Source organism: Pongo abelii, chromosome 12, assembly GCF_028885655.2.
Source record: "Pongo abelii isolate AG06213 chromosome 12, NHGRI_mPonAbe1-v2.0_pri, whole genome shotgun sequence".
Lineage (NCBI taxonomy): Eukaryota > Metazoa > Chordata > Mammalia > Primates > Hominidae > Pongo > Pongo abelii.
The window spans coordinates 43,958,261-43,979,910 of record NC_071997.2 but is presented as its reverse complement, the minus strand read 5'-3'; the positions used below and the strand labels follow the sequence as shown (position 1 = coordinate 43,979,910).

At 39.1% G+C, this 21,650-nt stretch overlaps 1 gene segment (V, D, J or C); it reads right to left on the bottom strand.

The window, feature by feature from the left end:
* Positions 1-3,519: 3,519 nt before the first annotated feature.
* On the bottom strand, positions 3,520-4,192 carry LOC100939736 (immunoglobulin kappa variable 1-9-like). The segment is given in 2 exon segments: positions 3,520-3,991; positions 4,117-4,192. Coding segments are annotated over 2 exon segments (378 nt in total).
* Positions 4,193-21,650: the final 17,458 nt, after the last annotated feature.

The following is a 21,650-nucleotide window of genomic DNA, read 5'->3' as shown; positions in this document are numbered from 1 at the left end:
TCTTCTGTTTAAGGGAGTAAAAGCACCCATCACGGTTAGTGTTTCAGAGCCTCCACCACTTCTGATCGCATAGTAATTCAACAGCACAAGGGTTTGTGTGGCAGCTTTGCTTGGCTAATAATGGGTTTTTCCCTGTCTATAGGGAAAGTTGCACCTGTGCACAAGACAAGATCATGAGCTACACTTCGCTCTTCTTTTTTGAGGTAAATAACTTGCTTGATCCAAAGCCATATTATGGAAGAATTTCCTGATTCTGATGAAAGCCCTTGGAAAATCCTCAAATAATATTTTATGCAGAAACATAACCGAAAAGAAGGGCAAATTCATATATAGGAAAATAACCAGTCCCCTCCTCATATTACATGAGGTCCACTAATATCACCTAATACCAGCTGTTAGTCTGACCCTGATGTATCATACAATGTTAGGAGTTCTTGACAAATTAGATGTTCAGAAGAGCCAATAGCCCTGTAGGTCTCAGTTAGTTGAAAGTCATATTATTGAGTCCCCACAGGGACCTCCATAACATTGGTTCATGATTCTCCCTGGGAAAGCGGGGAAAGGTGACTGACTGAAGTCCAGGTGTTGAATCATCCTCATTATTAAAAGCCCCCTGCTCATTAATGGCATTTTGATTAATACTTAGTTAGAAAGCATTTTTTTGGATTATGGCTCATTTTTGAAACATCTCGTCATAGCTCTTCCAGAATGGTTTTGTCTGCAATCATCCTGTTGTATTTCTTTTAAGTCCTGATGATCTGTCAAAATCAACAGCCAATATTATTAAAATGCTCTCCTCTTTGCAATGGGATCATCAGATGTAACCCTTATAGTTTACCCATGGTTAGGATTTTTACATTTCCAGGGCTTCCTTGACAACGGCACTGATGTGACTCCATCCAGCATCCATTGTTGTGAGAACTCTATTTGGCATATCATCATTGTGGGCATTAACATAATGGAGATTTTCATAGGATGCAATGGTTAATATTCAACGTTAGTCAAAATTTCTTCTAGTCCTACCCTTGGAGCTCTACTGGGTTGGAAAAATATTTTCATGTAAGGACAACCATTTGGTAGAGTTTTAAAAATAAAGGCTACCAATAAATTTTCTGTGGCAAGAGTATGAACTATTTGTGGTCCAGAATACAATTTTTTATGGAATGTAACAAAAAGTATTTAAATGTATTCAATGTAGATAATAATTTTACAAATAGGCTTATATTGCATATATAATAGAATAAACACACTTAAATATGAATACCATATATATGTAGCCATTTTAACAAATATATATTTACTTGTACATATCTTACATACATTTATGCACATTTTTCCACAAATAAGGTAAATTTTAATTTTTATTGAAATATTAGTTTTAATTTTGTCTTTAATTTTCTTTTAATAACTTTATAATTTGATTACTAAATATTCACATTTATACCACCAATTTAAGAACAAATACGTGTGTATATATAGGTAGAGGTGTAAATATTGTATCAATAAGCTTTTATGCATTAATGATTGGTAAATGGCTAAATACACAACTCAGTGACTGATACAGTAAACATTTGTTTTCACGTTCATGGATGCTCATGTTCACAATAATCTGGCTGATCAAGGAAGGGCTCAGGTGAGTGGTTTCTCTGCATGGCACTGAGCTCATCTTCAGGCTATACATATCAATTGCCTGAGGACAAGGCTGAACAGCAGTGACTACACATGACTCAAGATTCTTCTGGCAGGTCACAAGAGTGAACAACATCCCAAACCAAACTGCACAGTTGAGTTTAAGTCCGATAATTTCTAACATAGCTTCACACATTTTAAATATATTCTTTTATTTCAGTGAGTACAAATTTTTAAGAAAATGTTCACTCCATTTAATTATAGAGGTGATTGATCATTCTATGGACAAATAACTATGATTTCAACTTACAGTATTGAAAATATTTGCAAATGTAAATTTGCATTAATAAGAAACTGAAGCTGGATGTGTTTTCAACATGTGGCTTTAAATATAATTTTTGAAATGGCCTCATGGGGGAAAATTCATTTTAAGTTACATAAATATCCCTTTTTGCCTCTCTTTTGTCCTATAGAGTTGCCCAATAACAGGTCCTTCCATGACATTTGGAAGTCAGAAAAGGATGACTCAATATTCTCCATTGGTACCTAAGACAGACACAGGGACATGGATGAGGACTGGAGAAACACCTGAAAATATGCTGTAGGAAGCTGAGAGCATCAGCACCCCCACCCCTAAGCTTCCAGACAGGACTGAGGACCACGCGGTTAGATAGCCCATACTTTAGGGGCAGATGCATTTTGTTTCCTGAGGGAGCACCAGAGAATCCTGCTTCTAATATCAGCTTTCATGACTACTATATCCTTGGCTTTGAAAGGTTGCAGTGTGAACGTTAATGGTAGGAATTGGGTCATTCTTGTCATACCCAACAGAGCCAAGAAACCAGAGGAGAAAGGCACTCAGGGTGCAAAATACTATTTCCAGAATGCAATTGAAATAGGCCCTATTATCCCATGGAAGTAATGTTTATGGTTTTTTGAATAAACATAGAAATTGACTTCCCCATTCTTAAAACTCAATATAGTTACATTTGTCTTATCTGAGTTCTTTTTTCAGGAAACCCACCAAGAGGCCTCCAGATACTATCAGAAAGCTGAAACTTACATATCACTGAATCAGGACAGTGAGACATCAGAACCTTCACACATTGTGATTGCCTCACTGACCTTCTGCTCCCTGTTGACCAAATTATCTTCATTACCCCTCCCTAATTCCTGTTTGCCCACATTTCTTCCCTGCTATATAAACCCCTAATTTTAGTTTGTCAGGGAGATACATTTCAGAATGGTGTCCCATTTCCACAGCTGCAGCACCTGATTAAAGCCTGTTTCTTGGCAGTATTTGTTGTCTTAGTGATTGGTTTTATATGCGGTGAGCAGCAGGATCTACACCAAATCCCTGGTATTTCAGTAACAAGATTCTCTGCAAGCTTCACTGCTTTGGCCTCTTGTAACCTGAAATCAAATTCACCCCCAACTTCTGAATAACTTAACATAATTCTAGGATTCAGTTTTTCCATCACTGCTTACCATTCTGAGCTTGCCAGCTCCCAAACCTTTGTGGAGCCAATAAACTTTCTCAAAGAGCAATAGGTAACATTTTCTTTTTCATGAAACTCTAACCTTCTCTTTGTTCTTCCAACATATTGAAGACCATTGAGTTTTTCTGTATGCTCCTTTTAGCAAATATTTCTTAGCAAATAAAACATTAAATTTGAGATTCATCTCTATATATTTACTTAGACTTCCATTGTTTATACTCTATTTCTCTGTATCAAGACAATTCCTGCTTAGAATATCTATAGTGGCTTCTTCTCTGTTATTTGAATTCCAACTGAAGCCATAAACTAGACTCCTCAGGTGTCATGATCTCTGCCTTTATTAAATCAGGAGAGGAACTATTATGTCTGTGCACCTGGTGCTGAGAAGGAAAAAGAAATTGGGATGCAGAGGTGACTTCACATCCCCCTCTACCAACACCATCAGAGTGTGGCTGCATCTGAGGAACACTCTCAGCCAATGGAGGAATCAGGAGGAGCAGCTGGGGCAGCCCAGCCTCACATGTCTACTTCCCTGGGGGTTTATGTTTGGGTTTGTAACACTGTGGGAGGGTAACTATTATGCTGCATACAGTAATAAGTTGCAAAATCTTCAGGCTGCAGGCTGCTGATTGTGAGAGTGAATTCTGTCCCAGATCCACTGCCGCTGAACCTTGATGGGACCCCACTTTGCAAACTGGATGCAGCATAGATCAGGAGCTTAGGGGCTTTCCCTGGTTTCTGCTGATACCAGGCTAAATAACTGCTAATGCCCTGACTGGCTCGGCAAGTGATGGTGACTCTGTCTCCTACAGATGCAGACACGGAGGATGGAGACTGGGTCATCTGGATGTCACATCTGGCACCTGAGATTGGAAATATAAAAACAAATGTCCACACAATTAATCATGTTGTAAGAGAACTTCCCTCGAGAGCCAGGTTCTACGGAACACACTGGGCTGAGTAAATTGCTAGGGTTCTCCTTCCTTACCTGGGAGCCAGAGCAGCAGGAGCCCCAGGAGCTGAGCGGGGACACTCATGTCCATGTCGTGTCCTGAGTGGGTATGACTCCTGCATGAAGTGTAACCAGCACATTAATAAGTCTTCAGGGCAGGAGGTTGTGCTCTGGGAACATGCAAATTAGCAGAGGGCGAGGCAGACTGGGCACAGCTGCAGGGCTGGTTCATCTCAGTAACTCAGCACCAGCTCGGTGTCCTCAGGTGTCCCAGGAAAGACCAGGGTAGCACAAATTTGTCTGCAGTGATGTGTTCTACTTTGGACTATTTTGTTATGAGAAATATTTTTTAGGTATTTTTTGAAAATTTGAAATATTCCTCAGGAGTCGAAGGAGTAATGTGTTTCATTGGTGTATGGGGATTATTTAGGAGAATATTCTTGTTTGCAGGAAATACATAGTAAAATGTTAAACGGTACTATTCTCAGGTCTTCAAAGGACTCTCACTTGATTCCGGTTAGGCAAGCGGGTACTTTGTGCTATATTTGCAACATTACTGTGAGTTTAACATTGTTTCTTTCTAAAAAAAAATTAAAAATAAAATGTATTGACATGATGCTATATATATTTGTAAGTATTAGGTAATGATATTATGCCATTGTTCTTACCACTATAAGATCAAGCAATTTACTACAGATACACATTGTGTTTCCTCAATGCATGCAGCACTCACACATCCACCATTATCAAGAGCTACAGGTCTCTTTAATACCCAGAGACTAAATGCGCTGCACCTTATTCTTGTTTTGGGCACCTTCATAGTCTACCTTCTTTTCTGCCATTGAGTGTTTTTTCCCAAAATTTATCTCTCTTAGTGAGGGTGGCCACTGCATGGAGCATGTGCCTGCCATGTACCGTCAATGACAATTTCCTCTTTTACATTTTATCAGTGACTGGGGACATCATCATGACCCAGACACCAGCCTGCCTGTTACCATTTTTAGGAAAGAGACAGTCAATCTCTTATCAAGCAATTTCCCATGTACATGGAGAAATCAGTTGGATCCAGATGAAACTTGACACGATTTGCACTCATTATATCTCACATTTCTAATGTGCCAAAAATGTTCCAGCCTGGTTCCGTGGCAGGGGAAGTGGATCCAACTACGTCAGCATCAGCGGGCTGCATCCTAGGACTCCACAAAATTTTACTGATGCCTGACTAGGGGACCCAAATCACAGTGCTGTAGCCCATGCACAAACCTTCCTGCTGCCTTGCAAGCCGCCTGAACTTTAAGGGAACTTGCTTATATTGGGAGAAAGGAAGAAAGTTCCATTTATCCTCTAAATGTTTGCTGAAAATAAACTGACAAAAGAAAGATCAATAAGAGAAAAGGCAAACAAAATTCACTTAAAGTTCAGTGGAATATCACAGCAGGGTGATTACCCAGATAACTCAATGAGATTCAGGTGTTTATATTTCCTTTCTATAGAATTGGGAAGTGTAGGCAACCTGGAGAGAATAGATGAGAATAGAAGCGCATCCTCAAAAGAACAGGTAACAGCCTGTCTGGATAAGGTATCAACGTCCAGTCTCTTCTATTTTTAATTCCTGTTTTGTGTTCATCTTCCCTGATATAAAAATTCTCAGGAAGAATTTTCTTGACAATTGGTTTCCTTCTGGAGAATCTGCTTTTAGTCAGATAAGGGATATTTAAGGAGAAGGCTTTTTGTGCATTTGCTGCTTTCTAAATGCTTTTGGTTTTACATAATCATCATACCAATGCAGCATAGTTTGGGATATTATTTTCTGGATTCCTTTACTTGCAACCCACCTGCCAAGATGCTGTTCCAGAGAGATGCAGCTACAGATTGAAAGAGTAGTTGATCCCTGAACAACGTGGAGGTTGGGGCACTGACCATGGGTGCAGTTGAAAGCCTGTGTAGAACTTTTGCTTTCCTAACTGAAGGACTAATAGCTTACTTTTGACTGGAAGACTTAGTGATAAAATAAATAGTTGACTAACTGTTTTTTAAAGTAATTTATATTATATATTTTATTCTTCCAATAAAGTATGCTAAAGAAAAAAATGTTATGGAGAAAACCATAAAAATTAGAAAATATATTTACTACTTACTAAGAGCTTGCTCACAGGTGACACACACAGAAGAAAATATAAATGGGTCTGCAAATTTCAAACCCAATTTACTCAAGGGTTAACTGTACTATGATGAATGTAGCAGCTCCCATCTGTAGTGTAGGGCTTTCCCCTTTGCTGTACCTCTGCTCACTTCCAATGACCATATATATGTCTTATGTTCTTTACAGTCTTGGGCAGAGAGCTCTGGCTTCATGCATTGCTGGTCAAATGGCCCGGAGTGTGTATCTCTTATGAAACTGCTATGGTTTGACTGTGTCCTCTAGAATCGATCTGTTGTAAAGTTAATTTTCAGTGTAACGGTATTGCCAGATGGGGCCTATTGGGGTGTGTTTAGGTCATGGGTGTGGTGCCCTCTAGTGGAATACATTAATGCCACTATAAACAGCGATTATGGGGCTGGGGTCTCTCTCTCTCTTCTGCTTGTCTGTCATGTTAAGACATGGCCTTCCTTCCTTTGAAGGACTCAAATTTCCAGGCATCATCCTGAAAGCAGAGAAAACAGACCTTATCCTGCCCATGCCTTGATCTTAAATTTCCCATTCTCCAGAAGTGTGAGGAAATACATTTCTGTTCTTTATGAATTACACAGTGACAAGGAATCTGTTATAGCAGCTTGAAAGAGAACGAGACAGCTCACAATCAGTGAGGACAGGATGAGGTGTATACATACCCCAGCTTCCTCATCTCTCAGGTGGAATGGCCCAGAGGAATTTAGTCCATGTTTCCACACGTGGTTGACCGTCAGTTATCCTGAGTCAGGTGGGTTGTTGATGTGTCTTTTACCATTCATCTTCTGTTCCATTCCTCACCTTCCTCCTTTCCTCCCAGTGTAAATTTGCTGCCTAAACAGGAATCCTCATTGCTGGTGGACCCAAACTAAGATAGTTAAAAAAAAAAAAAAATCATTATTTGTTTGTATGAGGGGTATTTCTCATCTGAATTCTTATCATTTCTTTTTCTTTGACAAGTAGGAATATTCAGGAAGCACTTTTCTTTATCAATTTATTTTAGATTGAATTTATGCCATGATTTTTTTTTTCTGTGTGTTAAAACCAAAAATTAAGTTGTAAGCCACCAACCAGGTGAATGAACTCCTCTTTTGGCAGAGAGAACTTCAAAGAAATTTGAAAAACTAGGTTAGGCCATGACTGGCAGGTGGGTTTAGATGTACCTCATTATAATCTCCTCCCTTTGGAGTTCGGACACAACTGACCAGCATTATCACTACTACAGCGATCTTGGGACTGACAAAACAGATGCTTTATAGCAATAAGATACCATACTCCAACATGACAGATAATAGCCCCTGAAGAAAATCTAAATATTTTATCCTAAAAATATTTCTTTGACATATCCTGAATTGGCCCTGCAAAGCTGCCTGTTGTGGGGGAAAATTTGCATTCTGCAGAGAAACTCCTCCCATTACTACATCTTTTCCAAAGAATCTGACTCTTTTTAAAGGTCTGATAAGCAATATTCACCATCTACTCTATCTGCTACCCACAGGATTCATCTATGTGACAAGAATCTTGGCTTCCACACTCCATTATCTAAACTTAAGCATTTCTTTATGATGAATTCAACTCTTTAGGCAGAGTTTAACTCTTTCAACTAGTGGCCCATCAGGAAAGCTTTGAATCCACCTGTGACCTGGAAGCCCCTGCATCGAGCTATCCCACCTTTCCAGGACAAACTAATGTATATCTTACATGTCTTGATTTATGTCTTTGCCTGAATTTCTGTGTCTCCCTAAGGTGTATAAAACCACCTTGGGCACATGTTTGCAGGACCCCCTAAGGCTGTGTCACAGGCCATAAGGCTTATCTTTGGCAAAATAAATCTATAACTTGATTGAGACCTTTCTCAGATACTGTTTTGTTTACAATGGGTCACAAAATTTAAAAATCCTCTAAAACTATCTACACATCCATAAATCTACATTAGTGAGAGTGGAGTGAGCCTACCTCAAAAGCTAAAACTCACAAGTTAGAGAAATCTGAGTCTAAGATTTTGTTCAGCTCTCTTGATTCATAAAAATACTTTGTGATTTTTTAAATTTTACTTTAGAGAAGGACAATTTTGGGGAATATGTTTATGGTTGGTGGGATGAATAATGTCCCCACCCCAAAAGATGTCCATGTTCTCATATCTGGAACCCAAGTGTTATAGGAGTTATTAAGAAATTATTGTAGGCAGATAGAGAGGAAAAGGGGTCCTTGTGAAGGTTTTGTTATGTTTAAGCAGCTCTAGAAAGATTTCTTGTCTAGCAGGAAAACCCTGGCTCTTAGATCCAGGCTGGCAACCTTTCTTATGTAAATGCCAGCCATTAGAAACTGGGTTCACCCAAACATGGTGATTCCCACCATCTTCTTCCTTGTCCCCACTTGTGCCTGGCAACATGGCTGTCCCCATATATCCCCATGTGTGTAGAACATTATGGTGCCCTGCATTTACATATTAAAAGGCTAGGGTGAGAAGGCCAGTTTTTTCAGCAGGCTACCTGAATGACATGCCTGGTCATACCAATCCCCTGAGCCCTATGCAAATCAGACACCACCTTCTCCAGCCTCCTCATATAAGCAGCCACTTTTCCGCAGCACATGGAGTTTTCCCTTTGTTCGAATCCCCTGTCCCTCTGTCTCTATAAGGGGGAGCTGTTTTCATCTTCCTTCGTACTTGTGTATTAAACTTTTCTCTCCTTAAAACCACTTCACGCGTGTCCATGTCATTTTATCCAAACTGGCATGAGAACAAGAACCCTGGTGTTCCTCTAGTCATCGGAGCCTTATCATAAGGATTCTGCCTTACATAGTAAAAAAAGAACTTGAAGATGGAAGTTAAGGACTTTGAGAATAAGCAACCTGGTTATCCAGATTAAATAAATATAATCTCAAAGGTCCCTAAAATAGAGGAGGAGGCTTGCAATCAGAGAGGAGCTGGGACAATGGGGAGGGATGTGGTTTGAGGAGGGAAGGGGCCATAGAACCAGAAATGTGGGAGCACCTTGAAGATAAGAAGCAGAGGATCCAGTTCTCTCCTCTGGAGCCTCCAGAAGGATTACAGCCCTACTGACACCTTAACATCAGCTCAGTGAGACTTCTGACCTCCAAAACTACAGGGAAATACATTTATGTTGTGTGAAGCCAATAAGACTGTGGCAATTTAAACAGCAGCGTTGGAAACTAATGCACAAGGAAGAGATGTCTTTTACCTCACCAAGTGCATGCTTGTCCTCTGTCCTTGGAAATATTTTCACCTTGTCTTCTGGTGTTAATTATGACACATTTTCTAGTATTTAAAGATCTGCTACCCTAAAATTCTATTTCCAGTAAAAGTATTATTTGGAAATGAAGGTCAAATTGAGAAGTCCTCAGTTGTAGAAAAACTAAGAGTATTGGCTGCTAGCAGATCCACTTTAAGCATAGCCAAAATGATTCCTAGAAAGGTAAAACTAAAGATGAAGAGGGTATATTAAATAATTTAGGGACAAAAGGCTACAAAAATGAGAAGATAGATGAATATAATGCATTTCGAAATCATGTGTGATGTTTGTATCAAAGTTGTAATACAGTTTTGTTCCCAATATCTGCAGAGAAATTACTTTTAAAAAACCATCTATTTATAATGGGGGAGGAAAAATGACATAAAAGAAGGTAAAAGTCTGTATTTATTTTAAATGGTAATATATTGACACCAATGTTCTGTGAGAAGCTATGCATATAAAGGCAATATACCATGACAACCAATTTAAAAATCACCATAAAAAGAGATACCCCAAATTAGGTAAAATTAAAATGAAATTGTAAAAATGTTCAGGTAACCCAAAGGAAGGCAGCAAAAAGAAAACAGAGAAGCAAAAAAAGATATAGCAAAAAAGTAGAGTGCAGACTTAAATCTTAATATATCAATAATTATTGATATATTAAATATGTAAACTATGAAATTTTTAAAAAGACAACAATTGGTGAATCAAAAAGAAATGTCCCAACTATATATTGTCTATAAGACACTCACCTCAAATACAGCAGTATAAATAGATTGAATATAATAGGAAAGAAAATGGTATACTATGCAAACATTAATCAAAAGAAAGAATCATTAGCAAATACTATTATCAGACAAGGTAGACTATAGAGCCAAAGAATTTTACCAGGGATAGAAAGTTACATTACATAATGAAGAAAGTCATTTTGGAAAGAAGACAGAGCAGTTCTAAGAGCGTAGACACCAAGCAACAGAGCAATACAGTGCATGTGGCAGAAACTAACAGAACAATTACACTTGGAGATTTCAAAACCCCTTCTTAATCTTTGATACAACAGCTCGACAGAAAATTGGCAAGGATAGAGAAGAACTCAACAATATCATCAACCCATGGGATCTAACTGGCATTTATAGAACACTCCAACCCATAACAATAGAAGTTCACATTTCTTTCTTCCAAGTGCCCACAGAACATATACCAAGATAGGACATATTCTGCCCACATAACATTTCAACACAATTGCAATAATTAAAATCACAGTAAGTGTGTTCTCTGACCACAGAGTGATCAAACTAGAAATCAATATTGAAAGTATAACCCCCAATTCTTCAAATATGTGGGAACTATACAACACTGTTCTTTCCAAAGAACCAGCCTTTGATTTGCTTGGTGTTTAGTGTTGCTTTTTCTGTTTGCAGTTTTATTGGTTTCTGCCCTAATATTTATTATATATTTTGCTCACGTTCTACTTCAGATTTAAATTGCTCCACTTTATGTAGTTTCATAAGGTGGGAGCTGTGATTATTGATTTTATGCCTTTTGTTTTTTGAAAAACACTTTTATGCATGTGTGAATATATGTGCATACACATGCATAAATATGTGCAGATGCATATGCATACATGTGGCTTTAATACATAAATTACCCTGTAAGCACTGCTGAATACCTATGTGTATTTTCTTTCCTCTGAGCTCAAACTCCACTCACTTGCAAACCTGGCCACTTAATCTGCATGTTTATTAGCATCTCAATCTAGAATTGAACAAAAATAACAAACTCCTTTTATTTTATCCTGATTTTCTTGGCTGCTAATACATTTAATATCAGTAAATCAGAATCTATCTAATAGATTAAGGCCAAAGCTGCCAGGTCACTCTTAATCTGACTCTTCTCACATAAAGGAGTATAAATGACATTAATTTAAAAATATGATATCATCTGCTTATGTCTCCAATAATCTTCACTGCCCCAAGACTAGTTTATGCCAGGGTTCGCTTTGCCCAGATGAGTATCTCTTCTGCTTCTCACAGCCCAACTAGAGTTGTTACTCTGCTAAAAAATAAATATGACCATGGGGGTACTTTGCTTTAAAAAATTCCCAGAATGTCCTGCTGTACTTAGAAAGCATTTGCTCCTCAAACAGAAAATGAAGGCCTCCTTCACTTCACATCAGTCATATGTGGTGATCTTTAAGATACTGGGAGAAAAGAGCTCTGACCTGCCCCCTCTCAGACTTTCTCTTTTTTCCCTTGGTTAAGTCACTCTACTCATAGTGACTTTCTCTGTCCTTCCCAAGTTCATACTGTGTTCCTCCTAAGAGCCTTGATTGTCATGAACCTCAATGCCCTTCAGAAACTTCTCTTCAGATCAGTTCTTCTCCTCATCCAGGCCAGTCACCTTGTCAGAGGAAGCAGCCTCTGCCTCCCCAACTAACTGACTCCATTTCCTTATTAACCACTTCCTCTTCCCTTGCCATTTTTTTCCTTTATGACCCCTATCCTTTTCTAGAATCTTCCTGTTGATTTATGTTTAATTAAACATGGCCTTTTTTTTTTTCACCAGAAAAGATATAGGTAAATGAGAGTCAGACACTGACTTTCTCAGGGATGCAGCCTACACACATTCCTGGTCCAGCATAATTGCTCAATTTATACTTTACTGAATGAATGAATGAATGAAAAGTTAATGAGCAAGAAACTCTCAAAGACATAATCAACACTCGTGACCTATACACATTGAAAACAACCCATTGAATGTACAACATGGATTATTCTGAGTAATGAGAAGTATGAACAGCAGTGTGCTGCCCTTCATAGTCAGAAAGAATGAGAGGAAATTGAAGAAAGGAATTGTTTTCTCAGCTGCATTTTGCATTTGCCAGGGAGATAAGGAAGACATCCAAAGTCCATGATAATCAGGTATGAGGATTCTTATCTGCCTTAAAAAACAAGCAATTAGGCTTTGCAATCACAAAAAAAAAAATGCAATAAAAGTGACTACCCTATCACTTAACTCTATTGCCTCCTGTTCACAAAAACAGGTTGTATTAGTTAGCTCTTCTTGCAAAACAAACCAGCTCCAAACACAATGCCATAAAATGAGCATGTACAATCCTCCCTCAGTATGCATGGGAAATAGGTTCCAGGACACCCTGCAGACATTCCAATTTTTGGAGACTCAAAACCTTTATGTAAAATAAGCAATATTTGTATATAGCATACACATATCCTCCTGTACACTTCACACCATCTCTAGCCTACTTATAATACCTAATACATGACTTAACTTGTGTGGATTCATCCAAGAGGTACTCAGCACATGGCAAAGTCAAGTTTTGCTTTTTGGAATTTTGTGGATTTTTTTTCTAAATATTTTTGATCCAGGTTTAGTTGAATCCATGGATGCAGATCCCATGGACAGAGGGCTGACTGTATTGCTCCTTATAATTCTGAGGGTCAGCTCTGCGGTTCTTCCATATTGGGCTGGCTGTAGCCTGTGGTTCAGTTGTGACTGGATGGTCTGATGTGACTTCTTTAACCTATCTAGAAGCTGGTTTGATGTACAGGTTGGACAACATTTGGTATCAATTTACATGGGTCAGGGAGATGGGTCCTGTTCTCCAACCTCTATTAGGTTTGTTCCCAGATTAACTCGGGGGTTCAAGTCTATTCATTGTGGGTTGTTTGGGAGAAATTGCACACAGACCATTGGTAATGACTAAGCTGAACTGCTGTCATTTATTGCTGTCAGCAGTTATTGTTATCCTCTGAAATGCATCTTATATAATCAAGGTCTCCCCAGGATGGCTGAACAGTGCAGCTCAGCTCAGCCCATCCAGTCACTTCCCTGGATGCCTGCAGGTGTGAGAAAGCCAATATTCTCAGTCACAGGAAAGGCAGGGGCCCACCCTCGTGCTGAAACCTGCATACACAGCTTTCACACAGGTTCGTTCCAAAATACAAAGACTTCATATTCTTTATACTCAAAACAGTTATACAATTTCTTTCTATAATGTCCCCATGTTTTTTAGCGAATTTGAATGTTCAGAACTGGATATATTTATTATTTCTGTGTTAGGTGATCTTAGTCACTTATGGCAAGAGTGAGTTAATAGAGACAAGATATGGATTAGCCATGGAACAATACAGAAGTGTGTGGATTCAGATAGGATAAAGCTCAAAGGGGTGACAAGTAAATTCTTTTGCAGAAACAGATTCTCATAGATCACCACTAGTTAAGGTCCACATTCAAGGTGCAATGGCGTGTCAGCCATATTTTGTAAATGGTCAGCTCTGCAGAGTAAACTTGGCCAGCACATTGCAGGACCAAAACTACCGATAAAGGTATGGGGAAGATAGACCATCACAGAAATAATAGTTTGAAGGAGTCCTCAGTTATTTATACTTGGATGTTCAGCAGAACGCTACAGTGAATGAAGCTACAACCTAAAAATTTTAAACCTTTTAAAGAGGTTTCCCTTTTCTCGGGGTATTTCTCAGCAAATAATAATAATAAATTTGAGGATAAACTACTTGAACAATTGGCTGCAATAAATCCCTTCCCTGCACTCATCCTTTGGTCGGCCTCATTGTAAATGGACTCAGGTGTTGCCCATGTGTCTTGCTCCGGCTAATAGGATAATAGCAGATGTGACACAAGTGGAGTCTTGGAAAGGGCTTGCTCATTGGAGCTTTCCTCTCTCTCGCAGTGCCTGGAAACCCTAAGGTCACAATGAGAATAAGCCTGTGCCCATCTACAGTCAATGTCAGTGGCATGGCTGCTCTTAGGTCTATTATTTTTTCTTAAAATGTGTGTTGAGTTTGTTGTGGCCGGGTAACAAATTACCACAAATTTATCAGCTTAAGACTACACCCATTTATCATCTCTCAATTTCTGAGTCAGCAGTTGGCACATGGCTTTGTTGGGTCCTGCCCATTGTATTTCACAAGACTGTGCCACAGTGTAGACTGGGCTTCACTCTCACCTGAGACTCCCCTGAGAACATAGATACTTTAGAGCTCTTTCAGGTAGTTGCAGAGCTCATTCCTTAGCATTTCTATGACTCAGGGCTTCAATTTCTAACTGGCTCTTGGTTCAAGGCTGCTCTCAGGTCCCAGAGGCTGTGGGCAATTCCCTGCCATGTGATGCTCACACAGGCAATGCCCACATGGCTGTTTGCTTGTTCAAGGCCAGCAGAAGATTTCAGAGAGTGTCTCTTTCCATTCTGCTATGACAGAGGCTTCTAGAATACAATACAATCAGTGGAAAGACATCTCATAACCTCTGCCATACCGTATGGGTTAGAAGCAAGTCTAGGTTCTGCCTGTTCTCTGTGGAAGTAGATTATACAATTCCGTGACTCACTGGGGAGAGGGTTCTGCTACGGTGTTCTGGCATCTTTAGTTTCCTCAAATATCAGGTACTTGTACTGAGTGTGAAATCTGTCCTGCATCTACTGGCAGTGACTAGTCCTGCCACCCCTGGGAATATCTGGGGAAGCATACTTTATAAGAGATGTTTTAGGATAAACCAGCTCCTGTTGGTGAAGTATAACATTTGCAAAATATCCTAATTTTTGTGATTTCTAACATGTCTTCAAGGTTCCTTAATTGCAATGATCATTAGCCAATTATCTCTAAATATCCTCAAAATTTATATTTAATAGTGGAAAAATGAATTAAGGAGTCTGCTAAATAAGACTCAGGGAAATAATATCAATACTCAATTGCTGCTGCCCACTGCTAGACTATGTGAGACAATTTTCATGAACAATAGAACAGACATTGCATGCTAGACATTGCTGTGAGCACCACTGGCCTGCCACCTCTAGAAATGTCTGCAGAACGAGGGCAATTTTTATGAGTCTCAAAATATAAATATAATATAGAATTGTTTTTGTTAAATAAAACTTTAATTATTTCTATCATTATATAACATCAAACTTGATACTCTCTGTCTTGGATCCAAATATTATTAGAGCATTCCTTTAAATGTGGCATATATAAAGCATATGGTTCTATATATTTATTACTGGAATATAAAAATCATAATTAGTATCAAGTATTGCAAGCTCTGACTATCATTTGTTCAGTTTTTACCCTTCACTTTCCACATAGGTGTGATCATGTCTTGTGCCTTTATTCATATTCATTTGATACACATTGTTATGTTCTTGATACGCATTATTCTGTAATCACAAAGTTGGCATTCTTTTTTAATTTATTATTATTATACTTTAAGCTCTAGGGTACATGTGCAGAACATGCAGGTTGGTTACATAGGTATACGTGGGCTATGGTGGGTTGCTGCACCCATCAACCTGTCATCTAGGTTTTAAGCCCCACATGCATTAGGTATTTGTCCTAATACTCTCCCTTTCTTTGCCTCCCACCTCCTGACAGGCCCCACTGTGTGATGTTCCCCTCCCTGTGTCCATGTATTCTCATTGTTCAGCTCCCACTTATGAGTGAGAACATGCAGTGTTTGGTTTTCTGTTCCTGTGTTAGTTTGCTGAGAATGATGGTTTCCAGCTTCATCCATGTCCCTGAAAAGAACATGAACTCATTCTTTTTTATGGCTGCATAGTATTCCATGGTATACATGTGCCACATTTTCTTTATCCAGTCTATCACTGTTCACTTTCCCACTTTTTGATGTGGACATTTAGTGCTATAAATTTCTCTCTTAACACTGCTATAGCTGTGTCCCAGAGATTCTGGTACATTATGTCTTTGTTCTCACTGGTTTCAAAGAACTTATTTATTTCTGCCTTAATTTCATTATTTATCAAGTAGTCATTCAGGAGAGGGTTGTTCAGTTTCCATGTAGTGGTGTGGTTTTGAGTGGGTTTCTTAATCCTGAGTTCTAATTTGATTGCACTGTGGTCTGAGAGACTGTTATGATTGTTATATTTTTGCATTTGCTGAGGAGTGTTTTACTTCCAATTATGTGGTCAATTTTAGAATAAGTGCTATGCGGTGCTGAGAAGAATGTATATTCTGTTGATTTAGGGTGAGGAGTTCTGTGTATATCTATTAGGTCCACTTAGTCCAGAGCTGAGTTCAAGTCCTGCATATCATTGTTAATTTACTGTCTCATTGATCTGTCTAATTTTGACAGTGGGGTGTTAAAGTCTTCCACTATTTTTGTGTGGAGGTCTAAGTCTCTTCATAGGTCTCTAAGAACTTGCTTTTCAAATCTGGGTGCCCCTGTGTTGGGGGCATATATATTTGGGATAGACAGTTATTCTGGTTGCATTGATACCTTTACCATTAAGTAACAGTCTTCTTTGTTTTTTAATTTTTTTTATTTTTGTTGGTTTAAAGTCTGTTTTATCAGAGACTAGGGTTGCAACTCTGGCTTTTTTTATTTTTCTTTTTTTTCTTTCCATTTCCTTGGTAAATATTCCTCCATCCCTTTATTTTGAGCCTATGTATGTCTTTGCATGTGAGATGGGTCTCCTGAATACAGCACACCAATAGGTCTTGACTCTTTATCCAGTTTGCCAGTCTGTGTCTTTTAACTGGGGCACTTAGACCATTTACATTTATGGTTAATATTGTTATGTGTGGATTTGATCCTGTCATCATGATGGTAGTTGATTATTTTGCACATTAGTGGATACAGTTTCTTCGTAGTGTCATTGGTCTTTTTGGTATGTTTTTGCAGTGGCTGGTACCGGTTTTTCCTTTCCATATTTAGCACTTCCATCAGGAGCTCTTGTAAGGCAGGCCTGGTGGTAACAAAATTGCTCAGCATTTGCTTGTCTGTAAAGAATTGTATTTCTTCTTCACTTATGAAGGTTTGTTTGTCTGGATATGAAATTCTGGTGCCTCCCAAATCATCATTTTTTCTCATATCATCCCCAGATATATGATATGGGAAAATCAACATTTGGAAGCTCATCTGTGTCCTTCTGGGTTGACTAGGAAGGTGTGACATGACCTAAAGTGCTTTTGCACAGAAATTTCCCTAACCCTTGAGTCACTAAAGTCCTAAAGCCCTGTGTGATGCACAAGTTACCCCATGAGCTTGCAGTGACATCAGGGCACAGCCTTAAAGTTCAGGCAGGAGTCTATTCAACACTTGATTCTTTCTAAGAGATACTTATGAGTTTCTATCTGGGTTTGTAGCTAAACCCAAACCCCGCTGTCATAGGAACCCCAACAAACATGAGCAACAGAGGTGGGTTTGCACCAAAAGCTGACACCGGCTTTCACTGCTTGCTTTCACTGCTGCTGCCCCAAATCCTATTATTCTTATTTCTATTAGGCAAAAATTGCCTTATATTATCTTATATTTTTCAAAATTCTATTGAATATGGAATACAAATGTATACTTTCTAAATTCTTATAGACTTGGTTCTTCATTTTTAAAACTCAGATTGAGAATTCAGAAATCTCTCCTTTTAGTTCATCTTGCTGTGTCTGACTGATCAGACATTTCACACAGGACTTCTGTTTTTAAGTAGATTTAACAACATCTATTTAGTAGCCAAAAGCTGAGAATGTCAACTTTTTTACCTGGCTACTCTCTGCAACAGTGGTATAAAAAGGGGTCATTCCACCCCCTTTCCTGGAGAGAGACAGGTGCAAAGAAAAAGTGGAAGTGTGAAGCTGGGAAAAGAAAGAGAAACAGTCTTTATACACCTAAACTAACCCAGGTACATGTACACCAGGAACTATTTAATCAAAATAAAATCCAGAAAAGTTGTTGGTTTTGGTTTGGCATGAACCAGTCTTAAATATAAAGTTGTTATACTGAATGGGTTCAATTGACCAAAAAGTGTAGCGAAGGCAGGAAGGATTAGGATGTACTTTCACTCAGCTTTATCTGCTGTCATGTCTGGTTACTCAGGGGGGCACTCGCATCCGCTCCATTGTCTTGCTGGTTCTGCCAGGCCAAGGCTGTTAAATCTGGTGGGGTATCATGTGTAGACTTTTGGGTATATACAGGGAGAATATCAGAGAAAGGCCTACCAGACTTTACTGGTTATAGTTAATCTGATGTGGGCTTTTGGAGAAAAAAAGGCTTTAGATGAAAAGTGTTGGACAAAGTCACACATGGCTTGTCTAAAAAACAAAAAATCAAATACAACTTGAAAACTCTTGCTAGAGAAAATAGATGACTTTAGATAAAGGTGAAGTGACACTTCAGTTTCCCAAATCACTCTTCTTCATACACATTCACTTAGCTTTTTTTCACCTTCTATCTCTGAGGTCTTAGAAGGGCCTGAGCTAAAAGGAATTTGTTTCCATAGGAATCCAGCAAGTAAAAGCATAGACAACATCAAATAAACTACATCATTATCATAGAAGCATGTCAAAGAAACTGAGATTAGGTTGTGAGTTATGGCACAAGTATTAGAGAAATAGAGAAAAGATTTAAAAGATAGAATAAGACTTACACAAGAAAGCAGGACAGCCCTATGACAATTGAACATATCATAGGATAATAGTTTGTGATAATAGATGGTGAGAAGAAATGGATTGGACAGATAGGCATGGGCATGATTGAAGATCTGAGCAATTTAGCATAGATCAAGAAAAAATCCTTGGGATTTAAAGTGTTGTGAATTGGATAGTGGAAAAATCTGGGGCTGTGGATGTAATGAACTTGGATTTAACACTATTTCCAATAAGTTTCTGCTAAGTTAGGCCAGTTATGATAATGATGACTATTTCAGTGCTAAGTATTATAGCAATAAGTATACCAAAATTAATAGCAGCATATATTATTTGTTGGATAATATTCTAAATGTTTTACATTGTTTAAATAGTAAACAGACCTGTGAGGTAGAACCTACTATTGTCACAGCAAAGCAGGTATAGAAACTGAGGTAAAGGGAGGTTAAGTCACTTTACTAATGTCACACAGTCTGTAAGCAGTAAGCTCTGTCCCCAACCCCAAGGGTTTGACTTCAGGGCCTGCCAAGACAACGTCTGGACTGTTGCATGGATCTCATCTGGCTGTACATGAAGCTCTAATTCCAGGATGGATGAAGATGCCATTAGAACTTGGTGTAGCATTAATAAAATTGTTTCCTTCAGTCCAAGAGAAATGTCCAGAGGGCAAAAGAGTTTAACTGCTTAAAGGAAAGAAGCGGATTTATAGGAAATGAAGTTCTGGAGTGTGAACAGTTTTTCACAACCATTAAGGAGAAGAGAAATTGAGTCTAGTTTGATAGATGTGTTGTGTAGAATGAGTGGTGTGGAGATTACAGAATCAGCCAAGGAATAGTCCCCTGCCTTCCTGGATGGCATCATCATCTGTCTTCATGGCAACTGTATCGGTACCCTGAGGGTCAGAGCCTGGGTCTTGCTCATCCATGCAGCTGTGGTCACCTTTGCACCTGCAGTGCTGGAGTTATTTGAGTGTTACTCTTTGGGGAAGCTTCAGGATCCTTGGTAAATACACTAAGGAGAAACTGAAATGCATTCTCGGAAGAAAAGTTCTAATCAGCTCTTCATTCCCACCTGATGCATTTTTTGCTGCTGCTGGGATCCCAAGTTCTTGATCCCAATTTTTTTTTCTTTTCTTTCTTTTGTTTTCTTTTTCTTTTTTTTTTTTTTTTTTTTGAGATGGAGTTTTGCTCCTGTTGCCCAGGCTAGAGTGTAGTGGTGCGCTCTCAGCTCACTGCAACCTTCACTTCCTGGGTTCTAGGGATTCTCCTGCCTCAGTCTCCTGAGTAGCTGGGATTACAGGTGCTCACCACCACTTTCACCATGTTGGTCAGGCTGATCTCAAACTCCTGACAGCAGGTGACCCATCACCTCAGTCTCCCAAAGTGCAGGGACTACAGGAGTGAGCCATTGTGCCTGGCCCCTTGCTCCTTTTGTAAATAGAAATTAACACCAGACCACAACAGAAATTTTCTCAGGCAAGGTTTAATAGGTTTGTGGCATGTGCAAAGCAAGGGAGCAGCCTATGGGTAAGAGATCCCAGTGGCAATGCCCTAAAGTCCCCAGCTCTTACTATTTTAAGGAAGCTGAGGGAGAAAAAGGAATGACATATAAGCATGTTTAGGTGAAGTTTTCTTTGCATTTGTGCAGTGGAGGGTCATGCTCTAACATATATAACATGATCAGGAAATGGAGGATAAGCTCTGCCTTTGGTGGATATTTTAGTATTACAGTGAGATTATAATGAGGAAAAATCAGTGAAAGGTCAGTGCTGGAGACCATCTCGTCTTCAGCCAGTTAGATCTCATTTGGTTCTTTGGAGCAATGCCAGATCTTGCAGCAATTCTGCAAGATGACCAGGTTCTTATCAGGAACATTAGAGTTCCACTTTAGAAACCTTGGGAGGCCAGGCACAGTGGCTCATGCCTGTAATCCCAGCAATTTGGGAGGCTGAGGAGGATGGATCGCTTGAGGTCAGGAGTTTGAGACCAGCCTGGCCAACAAGGTGAAACACCATCTTTACTAAAAATACAAAAAATAGCCAGGCATGGTGGTGTGCGCCTGAAGTCCTAGCTACTCAGGAGGTTGAGGTAGGAGAATCACTTGAACCTAGGAGGCAGAGGCTGCAGTGAGCAGAGATTGTGCCACCACACCCCAACGTGGGTGACAGAGTGAGACTCTGTCTCAAGAAAAAAATAAAATAAAATCTTGAGAGACATCACCAAAGGAGATAAATGGTTGAGCTCTTCTTTTTATGGATAGGATTATGGCCTAGTCAGCTAAGTTGGGAGAGGACAGCTTTTTGCTATGGAACTGGAGTCAGCTATGTTAAGGGAGGCAAGAAGATAGGAGTGGAAATGTGCCTGGACATGTGAGGCCCATTGGGATACTGAGAACAATGCATTTTTCCTGCCACAACTGACTCTTTTCCTTATACTGTCTCACAATCATGCACCAAGAGAGACAACTAGGCACATTTTGGGTAGAAAGAGAGAGATGGGACCACAAGTTTCTACTTTGTTCCTAACAGTCTTGTGCCAAACACCATCTCAGTGACTCTAGATGACTGGTGAGACAGAAGAACACAGGCATTAAATTCTGTGACCAAGGACAGAAATTCTAAACTCAGGCTGAGCTAACAGCCTTTTCTGACCTGATCACCTGGGCAAAAGCCGACCAATATAATATTTACATTTCTAACCATGCAGATAAATTCATTTTATAAAAATTGATGATATAGAT